Here is a 14951-nt window from a genome sequence, read left to right as displayed (position 1 = left end):
ATTTGGGCCAGAAAAATGATCGTGCTATAAGAATACCGTCATAGTTACCGCGTTATAAAATATATCGTGTAACATTTTGCAATTTTCGCAGCGTGTCGAGGATCGACCATGATCAAAGGAGGAGCATCGACTGTACCTGTTTACAATTAAAAGTGTTCCAAATTCACAGTGTTCTAAAAAAAAAAAAAAATTCAAGTGTTCCAAAAAAATTCACAAATATGTGCATGCAAGACAAGACCATTAAAGTCACCGTAACGCCAAATTGACGGCGAGACCGGGAAGAATAGACTACAATTAACGGGGCACTCGTGTCCCACTATTTACATCATACTGAAACGCATCCGGGAAACGGAAGAAAAGTGCAATGCTCGATTTCATCGCTGTGTGCATACGGACAACAGGGAAAGAGATAGAGAGAGACGGAAAACGTAGAACTGGCTCCACAAGCTCGTGCCACTTTAATTTCATCAAGCTCGGATAACATTGTCACGTCAGTGTTATGTCATGGAACGTGCCTGATGTCCGCATCGTCGTTTCGCCTTCATTATACCAATAAACGAACCGTTCGTACGCCGATGCACCCAATAAAAATTAATGAATATCTAGCAAATTCCATGGTGAAGCGTCCGTCGCACAGATAATAGCGTACTCGAGCATCATGCGCTCGCTTTCCCATCTTTATTTTCTCTTTTTTAAAACAAATTATCATCGTTTTCAGAATCCAAGGTGTTGACGCTTGCTCTGAAACGATAGGAACAAGAACCGAGGCGAGGACATCAACTTTATACACGGTTGGTCACGAGAATATTTCGTAATTTTTTGGTTCTGAAGAATTGTTTTTTTTTATTCCGGTAATAGATAGCATTCGAGGTCAGAATTTGTAATTGAAATGAGGTTTTCGATGCTAGAGGTGGGCGAGAGATTCTAACAAACTTTTAGTCTGAGTCACGTTGGTCTGATTCACGTTTTTTGGGGAAGTCATGTTCTATTTAGCAATCGTTCGACATTTCGTGTGCTTTCGCTGCTAAGAATGATACGCATTTTAGCCAAAGTCTATTTTTTCCATTCGGCCTAGAACTGGTTTCGCAGCATCATTTAGCCCGAAGGTTAGAATTTTAAAAAGTTCGCACATTCGTAGAATTGTGCGAGAGGCTTTCTGTTTGGTATTCGAAGGATCTATTTGACTAATGCAGTACTAGATGCTCTGAACATTTTAATACCACGGCTTCAGAGAACTGTGAGAAAATAAGGAATTAATTTGGCTAATTTTCTAAGCGCCGAAAAAAATGGCCGCTCCCCTTAATCTATGGGAACAGTTTTATCGATCGTGCAATTAATAAAAAATGCCACCATCCCTTCAGCGATGACTGATTCGTATTGCTTTATGAAAAATAGAGGACCGAGTTCACTTAGGCTTCTTGCAATTTTTATAATAATGAGATGGTCGGGCGACGGAATTTCTCCAATAATATCTGGCGGAAGCATCTCAAAATGATATCGATGGTTTAATAAAATATGCGAAACCGTTTATTTGATCGACATTGGTATGTTCAGTGTTAATGCGATACCTCGTTCGCACGTATGTATACGGAGTATCGTTAAACTATTATTTATTCGGAACCTAGACTTGACTCTACACTTAATAATTGATTGTAAGTTGATTGTTGCAATTAGCGAAGTTAGATAGCATGGATCACGTGTGTTTGTATTTACACGTGGAAATAATATCGATAATTATCTATTTATAAAATAACCAGCGTTCGAATGATTATAGTAACTAAGTCCTTAAATAAGCAACCATTGATGAAAACTATTGTATAAGGAAAAGGGTAGCATCTCTAGTCTCTTTTCCAAGCAAAAATTGACTTTGTAAAATATTCGTTCGACTCCAACGCTTTTACTGTTTCACGTTTCCATCGCTCATGTCTGTCATAAATACATAAAATCCGTAGTTTAATAATTACCATAAATTGTTTTACTTTAAAGTTAACGAATGCTGCTTTCAAAAACGACGTCTCGCTTGCGACGCCACTTTTTTTGACTGATTACAACTTCCCCAGAACATGACAGTAGAGCGTTATTTATTGTCGCGAATTGTCCACTCTGCAACATTTTGGAAACTAGTTCTCGTTCCATCATTGTAGAAGAAAATGACCTAAGTTTCCGCCGTGCCGGAAGGACATTTTAAATCAAATATATGCGTACATTAAAAAGACAAATTAAGATAAGATCGTACATTAGACCTGTGAATACTTTTCTTTCGACGTTCTCAATTACCCGACCGCCGATAATAACGTGTACATATTATTTACTTTGCATTACCATCGAAGTTATTCCGGCCGAGATACCTGTGTCCGAGTTCCGCAGACGGTGTTACGCGATCGTAATATTTCAACGTAGTCGGCGGCAATTAGACGGCGAAAATTTCGAGTTCGCGTCGGGGAACCTTGCGAGAGCGAAACGCGCATCCAATTTCGTTCGAAATGATTTATGCTAATTGTGTTCCGCGCCGCGGTCACGGTTGACCCTTGCAGTCCCGGTGTTACGCATGCCGGTTCGTCCGAGCGGCTGACACCACGTGTTAAAAATGCTAATCGCAGACGTAACCCGTCCGCGCGCTCTTTCGACTATTTTCAACGGCTGCCTCGCTCGATTTCCCGACTTCCATCAATATTTGATGTTTACAGACGATGTTTAAGCAGCGAAGCGTTGTCGGACATTTATCCGGCTGCAACGAAACGAAAGGTCAGGGTGGCGAAGCCCGACGCCGTTGCATCGGCGCATTATTTTTGCTATTTAGTTTTTAACAACGTTATCGCGTCTTTGATTCTTCGGCGATTTCCGCGTTCCCCTCAAGGACGCGAGAAATATATTCCTATGATTAGCATACGTCGGTCTTTACGCGAACTTCGACACGGCAGCTTAACAAATCTGTTATCTCTGTAAATTAAATGTCAAGCTAAATACAGTTTGTTTGTTATTGCCGTGAAACTTTAATGGGACTTATCTATTTTTACGTGTCAGGGTAAATCGTGGCAACAATTTTTTCTGGTAATAATTTCAATTTTATCGCTCCAGTTACACAATAATTTTACCATAATACGAACCGAACGTTTACGCTCGAATGATTAATCTGTCCCAAAGATCTTCGCGTACGACACATCGAATCGATTCTTCGATACGTTTTGAAAGAAAGCGTATCGTTCATTGTGACGCGTGACGCAAGCCCGCGTTCCATTTTATTGCGTACCAATAAACCGTCCGGCGATGCTCGCATGGAGGAGCCACGTAGACAGCTTTTTCGCCGAATTATTGTAAACGCGTTCGTCTCCGCGGTAAGCAAGCGTCGCGGCGGAGCGGCGCGCGTTCGAGAAAATAATTGTTTAAAGAAACACATGGAAACACAGTCGGCGACAGCGTTCGAGCGAAGGCCGCGCCGCGATCTGTCACAAGAACTCTTTACCAGGTCCGATCTAATTAATCCTCGTTAAGTCATTGCCAATTGTTTACGTAAAGGAGCGACCGTGCCGGATGATACCAGACGCGAACTTTCGGTCACGAAATGCACACGTGTACCTTGTCCGAACCGCGAACATGGATTGTCTTTAAAGATGTGGAACAAAAAGCGATGTCTGTCTTCAATTATATATGACATCAGTCTATTCAAGGATATTCATGAATTTAGGCATATGGTAAGAACACAAGAACCACGTGCAACACATCTGATCAAAGATACATTTAAATACCTGGGCCTTGTAGGAATAAAAAGACGTTTGGTACTTACGCAAAGGCTTTGTCTTGAAGTTCTTCTTTTGGAACCAGTTTCTGCGCCTAAAACAAACCTGTCAGCAAGTAGTACCAACGGAGGTGTGCGATGACCGTAGGGATGGGATCTTCTTCGGGCTAGATTTGTATTTGGCTAATTGCTGAATTTTAGATTTAATTCGCAGTAGTGTAGATAAACAGATCGCGACAGAGCCGACGGGTGATACCGACCCAAGATCTCGAATCAAAAGGATTCTTCTTTTAAAATTTTAAAAGAACTCTTATGGAAGACCGAATAGACCAATAGAAAGACATTTCAGCGTTAAGATCGTTATCAAGCCGCGAAACGGTACGGAAAACGAAGCTAAAAAATAAAAATCGGTTTATCGTCTTCGCCCGCGAGAATCCGCGTGGGTCAGAAAGTCGTCAGAAGATTCCTCCCGAAGGTTTCCCGGCGGTTGCAACGAGAGTCCGGCCGGCCCGTTGAAAACACATCCATTTCGACGGCTGTCCTTCGTCGTCGGACGCAATTGCTCCTGGGTAATCGTAAACTTATTAATCACCGTCGATTTCGCTTGATTCCCGATAACGGAGCACGCGTCCGATCGTGATCGATAGAGCGTGGTTCGAAACGAAACCGCAAGGTCCGCGCGCTCAAGTGGACGGTGTAAAAGTCTCGAGGCCGATCCCTTGGAAATCCCGACGTGCCTCGCCGGCGGCGAGGATCGAGGAGATCGTTCGGCGAATCGAAAGACAACGACGAGACTTCCGGGGATCCGCACGGAAACACAGAAAAAAAATCGGTTTTATCCTAAAATGGCTTTATTATTAACTCCTTAACTTTACACGTGTTTAATATGTAGTACTTGTCGAGAGATATCTGTATACTGTGTGTTATTAATTCAATGTTCGTTCCGTTTGGTCGTCGACGCCGGCGACGAGACGCTCGACGACGTCGACGAGCCGGACACGCTTGGTTTTCTTTTCTCTTTTTCTTTTTTTTGCGACGAGGTCCCGCGATCATCCGGTTCCATCGAGCTGCGCTACAGCGGACAAAAATAATTTGAAAATCCCAGTCAAGTGTGTGGTTCTTATTGTATACAAGAAATTCCTATACACGACACCGTATCAGTGAATCCTCTCCCGTTCATTTCTCTCTGGAGCGAGCCGATCTTTCGATCGTTTTCTCCCCCCCTATCCTCTCCTTCGCATACACACACACTCTATCTATCTCTCTCTCTCTCTCTCTTTCTCGTGGTTCGTTTTTCCCCCTCGTTCCCTTTTGTACAAAATACTTTCGAATCGCTTCGAAGATAAGAAAGACGACGCTCCCCATCCTTCGTCAAAGAAATTCCTTCCCTTCCCGTCGCTCTCCCCGAGTCTCTCTACCGCTGTCGCCCGCGCCTCGCCTGTCCCCCTATCCTTATTAATTATCGTACACGTTATATCATACACAATCGTCGGGTTTCCTTGTTTTTCTTTTCTTTTCTTTTCTTTCCTTTCCTTTCTTTCGACGTGTCCCGTCAGAGTTAACACAATTGCAGCGCTTGAGAGCAATACGCGATGTTTTAACGAGCGATGATATGGATTAGAAGCATGATATGAGGTGTGTCCTTGCTTATCGCAGCCGCGCGTTCATCGGCGTTAGGGGTTGGATCGGGAATTTTATCGGCCCTAATTCGTTTCTTTTCGCCGTGTAAATCCGGAGATCGGTCGCCCGCGATTCGAGCTTCTCGTGTAAAAAAAGGTGCGCTCAGTGGTGGCCCGACGGCGGCCGATCTCTCTCTCTCTCTCTCTCTCTCTCTCTCTCTCTCTCTCTCTCTCTCTTCGTTCCCCGTGGCCGTTTTTCCTTCTTTGACAATTTTCCTCGCGGAAGAGACACGCTAAAAATGGTATACAAAAATAGAAAATATTCCGAGGGTTCCGCTACTCGCTGAATCCGCAGGGTGAACGTGTGTGCTCGGCAAGCGTCGCGATCGTCCGATCCGTGGATCCGAGGAGACTAAGTACGTAACGGAGCTTTTCGATTTGAAAATAAATACTGCGAAATGTAAGTACTTTAATTCGTCTTTTGAAAAATTTAAAAGACTTCAATCAGAAAGACTGTCAAAAGACAGTTCAATAGCTCATAATAAACGGAGCATAGGACGAAGCGAATGTAACATGGAATTTTCAAGCATTGCTTCGAACACTTTCAAAATCGACGGATGATAAATGAGTTTTTATTTTATTGCATTAAACCCCGAGCTGCTTCTAGAATATTCAACAATCGCGCGGGCGTAATCTGCAGTCTATCGTCAACTCAGATTTTATTGTCTGTAAAGTCTCTGGTGTTCGACGCGACAATGTTTTAGGAGCGACTTTTCCGAAGGGGTTTTCCATTAAAAATTAGCGAGACGCGTAACCGTCGTAACACGATCGCAGCATCTCTCCGCGACCGAGAGCATCGCGTCGCACACGCTCCACCCTGCGCGTCTCTCAGATCAACGTAACGCTTTCATTTCATATGATCAGGGTTCTCTTCCGTCCAGGCTCCCTTCTGCGATAAACAAAGTCGCGATGAAAAAGGATCCCAGTAGTCGCGTAAATATACTTCTACATTACAAAGACGTGAATTAATAGTAATATATATTATATTGTAAATTTAGCTTGCATACGAAACATCCGTTTATCATTCTACATACACAATTAATCATCATCATTATCATCATCATTATCGGCATCATCATTATCATTCACACGGGTTTATTATAGGAGCGTGACCCCCAAAATTCGCGGATTCGTCAACCAACCTGTTCATTCGCGAAGCGGATGCAAAAACGTAGCCATTCGAATTCGAGGTGCATAGATAATTTCCCCATTTGCTCTTCCGTTTCTCGCTTCTCGCCGGCCGGAAAAATCCCCCCTCCCCCTCCCCTCCCCCCGCGTACACACAGGTTTTTTGTTCCGTCTCGCCGTCTCGTGATTTCCCTTCCTTTGAAAAAATAATCCGGAAACTATCGCGAGGTGTTCGAAGAAACGGCGCGCGCGTACCCGTATCGAGCCCAAGAAAAAAAAACGCGCCTACCGCGTTCGAATTACGTAAGAAGGACCTCTTGCGAACAGAGAGAGAGCGGTTTTTCTTTTTTTTTTTTTTTTTTTTGGAGAGATCGTGTACAAAATCATTTCTTTTATAAAACCATGTACTTATCGCGTGCGCCCCGCGCAAAAAGGGATCGATAGCTCATAACCTCTCATGTACACCTTATCGATTAAGTTCGGTCTCGCGTTCAAAACCATCGAATCCTTCCTCGCTCATTTGCCCCCTTCCGCGTTCTCCGCGTTCCTCCGCTTTTCTCCCGTGTTTTCTTCCATCTTTCTCCCCTCTCCTCTTTCGTTTCTTTTTCCATTTTTTTTCTCCTTTTAAATAAGTATCTTTTGGCTTGGTAACTATATACGACGATTAAATTAATTAAATAACTCTCCTCTGCGAACACCGTTCGAGCACCGTGCTCGAAGCTCCGTTCGAAGGCTCTCTTAGAAAAAAAAAAAAAAAAAACGGTAGCCGAATGGAAAATGTTTTGTTGGCGAATTAGCCAGGTGTCGTTGAAAAAAAAAGAGAAGCGTGGCGTGGTGAACGAAACGTGAGATTGCGCGTGAAAGAAAAAGAGACCGAACGATAAAAAGAAAAACGAAAATGAACAGAAAGCTTTCCCTGCCCCCCCCCCCCCCCCCCCCCCCACCTCCGCGTCTTTTCTCTCTGTACAAGCGTGCAGCGAAAAAGAAAAAAGAAAAAAAGAAACGGAACAACGCGACGAACAACAAATTAGATGCTGCGACACGGGTCCGGCAGCGTATGAACAACATTGACCTAAGTGACTGCACAGACTGTCTATCGAACGACGATTAGGTAATATACATATTTATATATATACTTGTTTATCGTTAGTTTTTCCTTTTTTTCTTTCTTTCTTTCTTTCATTCTGCATGGCCTACAGTGCCAAAATGGAAGCATTTCCTTCTTGCTGTCACTCTGCAATGGCATCGCGCGAACAGATAATATAGTCGATTAAGTTTTCTTCATCTTTTTTTTTCCCCCCTCTCTCTTCCTATTTTTTTTCTCTGTTTTCTTAAAATCCTCAGTTCTCTCTAAAAACACATTGAATCGTTTCGTTTTTTTTCTTTTTTTTTTTTTTAAATGAAAAAACCGATCGTCGGATGCCACAGTTTCGATCCGAGCTTCAGTTTCCTCGGCTTCGATTCTGTCGTCTAGGCGGTGAAAACAAGAAAAGAGAATTGGCGCGCGATCGGCGAAAAAAAACTGCGCACACCCGACAACCAATCGATTCTCTTTCGTTCTGTCTTCTTCTTCCTCTTCTTCTTCTTCTTCTTCTTCTTCTTTAATCATCTGGCAGTGTTTACACGTTTGTAGGTACGTTGTACGATGAGAAGATTCGTTACAGTTGATAGTCTTTGATACTTGGAGACCGTATAACAGTTAAGTAACCGCGTGAATGTCGTCGGACCATCACGGATAGTCTTCCGCAATCACAGCAAGATACCCTTATTGCTTACAAAAATGGCACTGATTACTGAAATATTTAACGAGTATCGTTGCTGCTCCCCCCTTTTCTTTTTTTTTAAATACCCCCGTTCCCGCCCCATCTCGCCTCGCCCCGAAAAAGTAGTTTTGAACAACCCTCGCCCGTAATCGATGTGTTCTATCCGGTAAAACCTAAAGTCTAAACTCGCTTAATCCCGGAGTCGGAGCAGTGAATCCTTCGTCTCGTCTACGGTTTGAATTCGTTACGAAAGGCAACGCGTGATTTGTATCCCATACTCCCTAGAAAAGTTTCCCCGTGAAATATCAACGGTTCGGTAAAGTACATCGGTCATCGAAAAAACGAACGGAAATAGTATATGTATATATATTATTTAAAAAAAAAAAAAGAAAAAAAAAAGAAGAAAAACATTGTATCGGGGGACAACTCGGTCCGTGGAGTCTCTCCTTGTTTAAATACAATTACCGCGGTACGCGAAACAGCGACGATCGAGCATGTCCTCTCTGTATGTATATGTGTATGCTTGTTTGTCTGTTTTCTCTGTGTGTGTGTGTGTGTATACATTATACGATAAATGTAAGTAAAAAGTGCACGCGCGATTACTTTTTTTCATCGCCAGCGAATGTCTCTCCTCTCTCTCTTTCTATTATCGGATTCCGTTGTGCCGGACGAACGAAAAAGCTTTACAAATTGCTGTATACGTCCAGAGATCCGCGACCGTCGACGCCGTCGCCGGTCTGCGGTTTCGTCTGATAACTGTTTTGGTTTTGCGCGTGTATTGGGGAGTCACCGAGCATCGCTAGCATATACTTGCGCGTGGGGGAGTGGACCGTATTTTGTTAGGGGGGCACGTACGGGGGCGGTTTTCTGTACGTGGGGGTCGGCTTCGGCCGGTTCTGACGATTGGTGTCGCGGTTCGTGGCGAACGGCGGCGGCGGCTGATAAGGCTCCTCCGAGTTCTCTTTTGGTAACATGGGCACGTCCGCTCCGTCCTCGGTTTTCTGGTACTCCGGCGGAGGCAGTGGCGGCTTCTCTTCTTTCAGTATCACCGGCGATTTGTTACCTGCGAGCCACGCGAAATCAAAATTAATAACCACCGAGTCGAGCATCGAATTAAATATCAACCCATTTGTAGCAGCAGTGAAAGTTTCTATTTCTCTAAATGGAATGGAACTGTAGCTGACGAACGATGACACTTCTAATCAGGAAAATTCACAAGTAAAATCCAGGATCGTGGATGAAGGTAGTTTAATTGTTATTTATATGTAATTTGGAATATCTATGGTACTGTAAAACTTTGACGAATGATTATTATGTACACGAAGAACAACACTTTCGATACAAATGGGTCAACGAAAAATAATCAAAGTCAACATACTGTATTTACCTGGATCAGGTTTCTCGTCCAGCTCGTCCTGGAAGATCACAGGTATCCCCTTGCTTCGGAAGCTCTGTCTTTCGTCGTCTTGCTCGCTGACGCTCATCTTCCCGCTCCTCCTTCGCCTGTACAGCACGCAGGCAATAATACCCGCGAGTATGAGCATCGCGGCGATGATTATAGCAGGCAGAACGAACGTGATGAGGTAGTCATCGTGGAACGCTCCGACCGACGTAGAGTCGTCCACGGGTGGAACATTGTTGTCCGGCGAATGGAAGTCGGTCAGCTCGCCGAGACAGATTCCCATAGGGATCACCGTGATCTGTTTCACGGGGAACTTCGAGCCCATCGCGTCCAAGACTTCGTCGGTGACCGACCGTCGATCGTTGTCGCTTTTGACGAGCACCGATCGCAATCTGCTCACCTCGTCGTCGGCGCAGTACCCGGTGGGCAGTGTCCTGTTGTGCCACGTGATCACCGTGCTGCCGTTGGATATACTGTGCAACGATATGGAATTGGTGTCCTTGTCTTGGTACAGATCGCGCAGCTTCTCGATGAAGTTACGTTTCTGAAGGGCGGAATGCGCGAACGAGTCGTAAGGTATGTCCAAAGTCATAGAAAATTCGACTGTATGGTGCATCATCGGCGCTGGATAGACTACCACCACGAGACCGTCGGTGGTGCTGGCGTCTTCCTTGTCGGTGACGACCAGTTGGTATTCTTTGCGTCCCACGTCGCTGCGCATCGGAACACCGTAGAACTCTTGATTTTTGCTGTCGAATTGCAGCCATTCGTGGGCTGGTATAGGGGTGCGCTCGATGGTTAGGAGAGACATCCGCAAGTTTCGGGCAGAACCGTCTTCGAGGTCGTAGAAGGTGTCCTGAAAGCGTCGTCGCGATAAGTGAACAAGGTCTTTACAAATATTCGTATTCGTAGCCACAGTGTTTTAGAAAGACGTGCTGTCGAACTTACTTCCGGCACCTTGAACACCAGCAGTTGGCCAACGGTAGCATTGATGAGGTCCACTTGGTTCCTGGACATCGGCGGGAAGTTGGATTTAGGCTCTTGGGTGGAAACTTTCGGCGGCTCTGGTCTGTTCATGTCCTCGCACTGGCCGATTCCTTGATGCACTACTCGTTTCACTCGGATCTCTGGGGCGAGCACTTCTTTCAGAGCACTGCTGGGTTCGCCGTTTCGGTCGACGAGCATCTAAATAAATAATACATATGATTAGTATAAATTGACCAATTTTTTCTTAGAATACGTGCAGGAATACTTACACGTAACAGGTCAGTGATGTATTCTCGTGGACAGTCGGGGCTTCTCGGCAGGCTGTCGTTGGTCCAGGTGAAGATAGCTTGCTCTTTAAGGATGTCGATCGATCGAACAGTGATATGTTTCGTATCGCTGTCGCCGTACAATTCAGCTATGCTTCGAATCACCTGAAACACGAACGATATTACGTCCACTGGTAACATCAGCGGTCGCAACTATCTAAACAACGGGTGTGTACCTTCAGCTCCCAATCCACGTCTGTGGGGAATTCCGAGCGTTTATCGATCCTGAGGTAGACGCTAAATTCGTGATTGACGCTGCGACTGAGTTTGTGCTGTTGCACGTGGATGTCGAGTCGGTCGGTCACGTTTAGTCCCTCCCTGTCCGCAGCTATCAAGTCGTATGTCCAGGTGGAGATGTCGTTCTCCAGTGGTCTGAAAATAATACAGTTTAAAAAATCTGTAAAATCTCTGGAAAGGATTCATCGAAGCAGAAGAAGAGTGCTTACAATCCATAGACCTCCTGGGTGTTCGGATTGAACTGCAACCAGTGGGAGCTCTTCAAAGGCGCGCCCTGGAGATACAAGCTCAGCCTCAAGTTTCTCGTATCGCCGTCTTCCAAGTCGCTGAACGTGCTTGGCGGTATGATGTAGCTGAGCGGTTTGCCGGCGGTCACCGGTATCTTCTTCAACCTCTTGTCCTGTCTGGGCGGGAAGTTGTGGAGGCCGTACTCTATGGTTTCCGTGATGACTCTGGGTGGTTCGGCGGTGGTTCTCGTCGTCGTCGGCGCCGTTGTTGTAGTGGTGGTCGTGGTAGCAACGCTGCTGGTAGTAGGCTGAGGCGTGGTGGTGGTTGTGGTGGTAGTTGTGGTGGTCGGTATTCGCATTTCTGTTGTCGTTGTTGTTGGTGTCGTGGTAGTGTTCGTGACCGATATCGGTAACAGGGTACTGGTTGGAGTTGTAGTGATCGTGGTCTGGCTTACGGGTACTGTAACGGGCGATACGAATACGGTCTGTCTCGCCGACGATTCCGACGGCTGTTCCGTTGGCTGGAGGCAGAAAGAAGACATCTTAGAACTAGGGAAACGAGATCGGGTGTCACGGTGGACCATCGATACAGGGGGAACGAACTACGATCTGCGGGAAGAATACTAGATGATCGTAAGGATGCAGAATCGTGAGTCCTGTCGCTTCTCCTTCTTATGTTATACGTTACGCTAATTATTAACAAATCATCTGTAGCTAAATAACAGTGACAAAATTCTATTCACCATAGATTAGTCCTCGTAATATAATATAAAACCCCCAGCCTACTTGTGCAACAAACTGCAATTTATTCACTTCCATCTCTCTCATACGCTCGCCACAGGCAAGCTGCAAGAATGTTTCACAGTTCGAGAACGCATCGATGGACGAACAAAGTAAAGCCCGCGTACGAAAGAAGCAGAAGCTCGGCGCACGATTCATTGCCAGTTTACGTGGGTGGTTTCGGGATTGGTGACGACACCTAACCGGTTGGCGAAGCGAGAGACTCGTCGTAACCGCGGCTATAATGACAGCAGCATGGACTATAATACAAATGAGAAGCTCGAAGCATTGAAGCATTACCTCCTCCGTGGTGACATTAACAGTACCACCGTTGACGTCCGTGTCCGTTCTCTCCACGGTGGTCGCGGCGGTTCCGCCGGTGCTAGAATGCGGGATAACCGAGGGTAGGGTCGTGATTTCTGGAATAACGACGGACGAGACGTTCACGGATTCGTTCTCCGCTCGCTTGGCGTTCTCCGTCGTGGTCTCGGCGGTCGTCTCCGGTCTCGGCGACTCGGTGGCCGTTGGCACGGTGGTCGGCACCAAGATGCTAGTAGCTGTTGTTGTATCGGCTGTTGTTGTAGTCGTAGTTGTGCTAGTTGTGGTACTAGTGGTCGTCGACTGGGCTTGTTGGGTGGTTGTAGTTGGAGTTGTTGTTGAGGTGGTCGTCGTGGGGGTTGATGTTGTTGTAGTGATACTTGTTGTCGGAGTTGTTGATGATGGTGGTGGTGATGATGTAAGTTCAGTGGTTGTTGTCTGCGAAATCGTTAGTAGATGCGTTGTACGGCACGAAAAACTTGGTTAGTTACAATAATGGATAGAGAGGTAAGAGAGCGAAGTAAGAAGAGACGATAAACGGTGGTAAGTTGTGGTAGTAAGTGGTAAGTAAGTGGTAGTAGGAGTATAAAGAAACGGTATATATATATATCTCGGTCTCTCGGACTTTCGTCTCTTCCCATAGGGTATGGCGGGGGGTGGGGCCGACTCTCTTCTATACATCGATCGATATGTGCCGTCTAAAACGGCGCGGAAATCGCAACAACAGGCCGACATTAAAACACGCAGTACCCACAGCTAGGACACTAAGTATCCCAAGCGCGCAACGATCCCCTCAAAGCGATTGGCGATGGCGAGAATGGTAGGACAGAAATAAGAACTTTCGATGAAAGCCGGTTAATCGCTAGACGATCGTGTGTGTACATGGTTTCCCGTCTTCTCGGACACGACGGTGCCGATGCGGCGACGCACCGACGAATTTTTGCCGCGGTACTTACCGTGCTGGTCTCCGCGGCGCTTCGGTTCAACGCGTTCTCCAATGTGTTCGCCTGGTTCACCGACGTTATCACGTCGTCGATGTCCTCGGTCTAAAATAACAAACGTCGCATGTCATTCTACAGTATCGATTACTATACAGAAGTTACACTTCAATAAAATACACTTGAAATACTTCAATAAATAATTTAGCAACGTGTCCTAAGATCGGACGCGAACTTTGAAATGAATTCAATATCGATTGATTCGCCACGTTTGCGGAATTCATTTAAAAAGTTCAAGAGTTACGACATTCGTGTTGTGGACTAGAGAAGTCCCCTAATTTTTAGTATTCGTTCTTCGGGAACGAACTTACATTCCAGTCGATAGCTTCCTCCCCGTGATGGTGTCTGTGAGGATGTTCCGGAGCGAGGTTCCCTCTCGGAGCGCTCGTATCCGGCACGAAAGTCGGCTGCACTTGCGAGTCATCGCCGTCCTCGTCGTCCTCCTCGTCGTATTCTTCGTCGTACTCCTCGTTGTAGTTGGGCTCGTCGTAGCCGTCCGTCCCGTAGTCCCCGGAACCGGCCTCCCTCCGGTTCCTCAATAAGGAGCTCGATTCCGTTTTCACGCGCCACACCAGCACCGGAAGCTGCATCACCTCCGCCAATGTGCCGTCCCTCGCTTGCTCACGCAATCGTTTCACCAAATCGGTCTGATGCCTCCATAAGTGGCCGTCGCAGCCGACCTGATGAGAAATTCAATCGTTACTACCCACGGAATTGTTATACAATCAAACTCGCTCGACGCAAGGTCGCTTTCTTTCAGACACGGAACAATGTCTCTTTTTAAAAGAGAATTACGCGTTTCTCAGAAATTCCCGTTAATATTAATTAAAATTCATTTGCATGGTGGATATAATATTTTTGAAGAATTGCCAGAAGAATAATGAAGAGCCACTCACCTGCCATTGTATCGCGGTCAGGTGTTTCTCTTTACGATGCTTCACGTTCCCAGGTCCGCTGAAGATCACCGTCGAGTCGACGTTCGAGTTCTCCTTCAAATTTTGCGGGTGCATCGAGAACGCGCTCTGAAATGATCAGCGCAAATGGATTAGTTCGCAATTACCGATCGGGGGGGCCGCGTTCTATAACTCATAAGAGGGGACTCGGTTAATGCAAAGCGCCCGCCTGCCAATTTCAATTACGCCGACCACTCTAATAACGCGGAAAATAGATTTTCGATCGCGCAACCGAAGAAGAACCGAATAAATTCTCGATAGATGTAATTCAATGAACGTAGACGTGTTCTATTAAGAAATGTTCGATTAATCGGCTGAATTATTCGAAACGAGATTATGGATGCGATTTTCAAGCGCTGTGACTAAAATAAACGACTGGACTTTTCTAATCGATTTCGACGGTGATTGATAAAGATC

The 14951-nt window shown here is 45.7% G+C and overlaps 1 protein-coding gene across 3 annotated transcripts; it reads right to left on the bottom strand.

Annotated features, from left to right (window-relative positions):
- Window positions 1–6686: 6686 nt before the first annotated feature.
- LOC144477643 (uncharacterized) lies at window positions 6687–14601 on the bottom strand. 3 transcript variants are annotated; one of them, XM_078195378.1, is made up of 10 exons: window positions 14478–14601; window positions 13893–14261; window positions 13540–13629; window positions 12566–13021; window positions 11468–12006; window positions 11198–11393; window positions 10965–11126; window positions 10657–10893; window positions 9685–10564; window positions 6687–9369 (listed from the first exon to the last, which is right to left on the bottom strand). In XM_078195378.1, the coding sequence occupies exons 1-10, from the start codon at window positions 14589–14591 to the stop codon at window positions 9146–9148; spliced, it is 3267 nt and encodes a 1088-aa protein (XP_078051504.1). In that variant the 5' UTR covers window positions 14592–14601; the 3' UTR covers window positions 6687–9145. The 3 variants fall into 3 exon arrangements, with proteins under 3 accessions (XP_078051504.1, XP_078051508.1, XP_078051513.1); XM_078195382.1 differs by having other exon boundaries at window positions 9694–10564; XM_078195387.1 differs by lacking the exon at window positions 12566–13021.
- Between the last annotated feature and the right edge of the window lie 350 nt (window positions 14602–14951).

Source organism: Augochlora pura, chromosome 2 (assembly GCF_028453695.1).
Source record: "Augochlora pura isolate Apur16 chromosome 2, APUR_v2.2.1, whole genome shotgun sequence".
Lineage (NCBI taxonomy): Eukaryota > Metazoa > Arthropoda > Insecta > Hymenoptera > Halictidae > Augochlora > Augochlora pura.
This window is presented reverse-complemented; position numbering and strand designations above follow the sequence as displayed.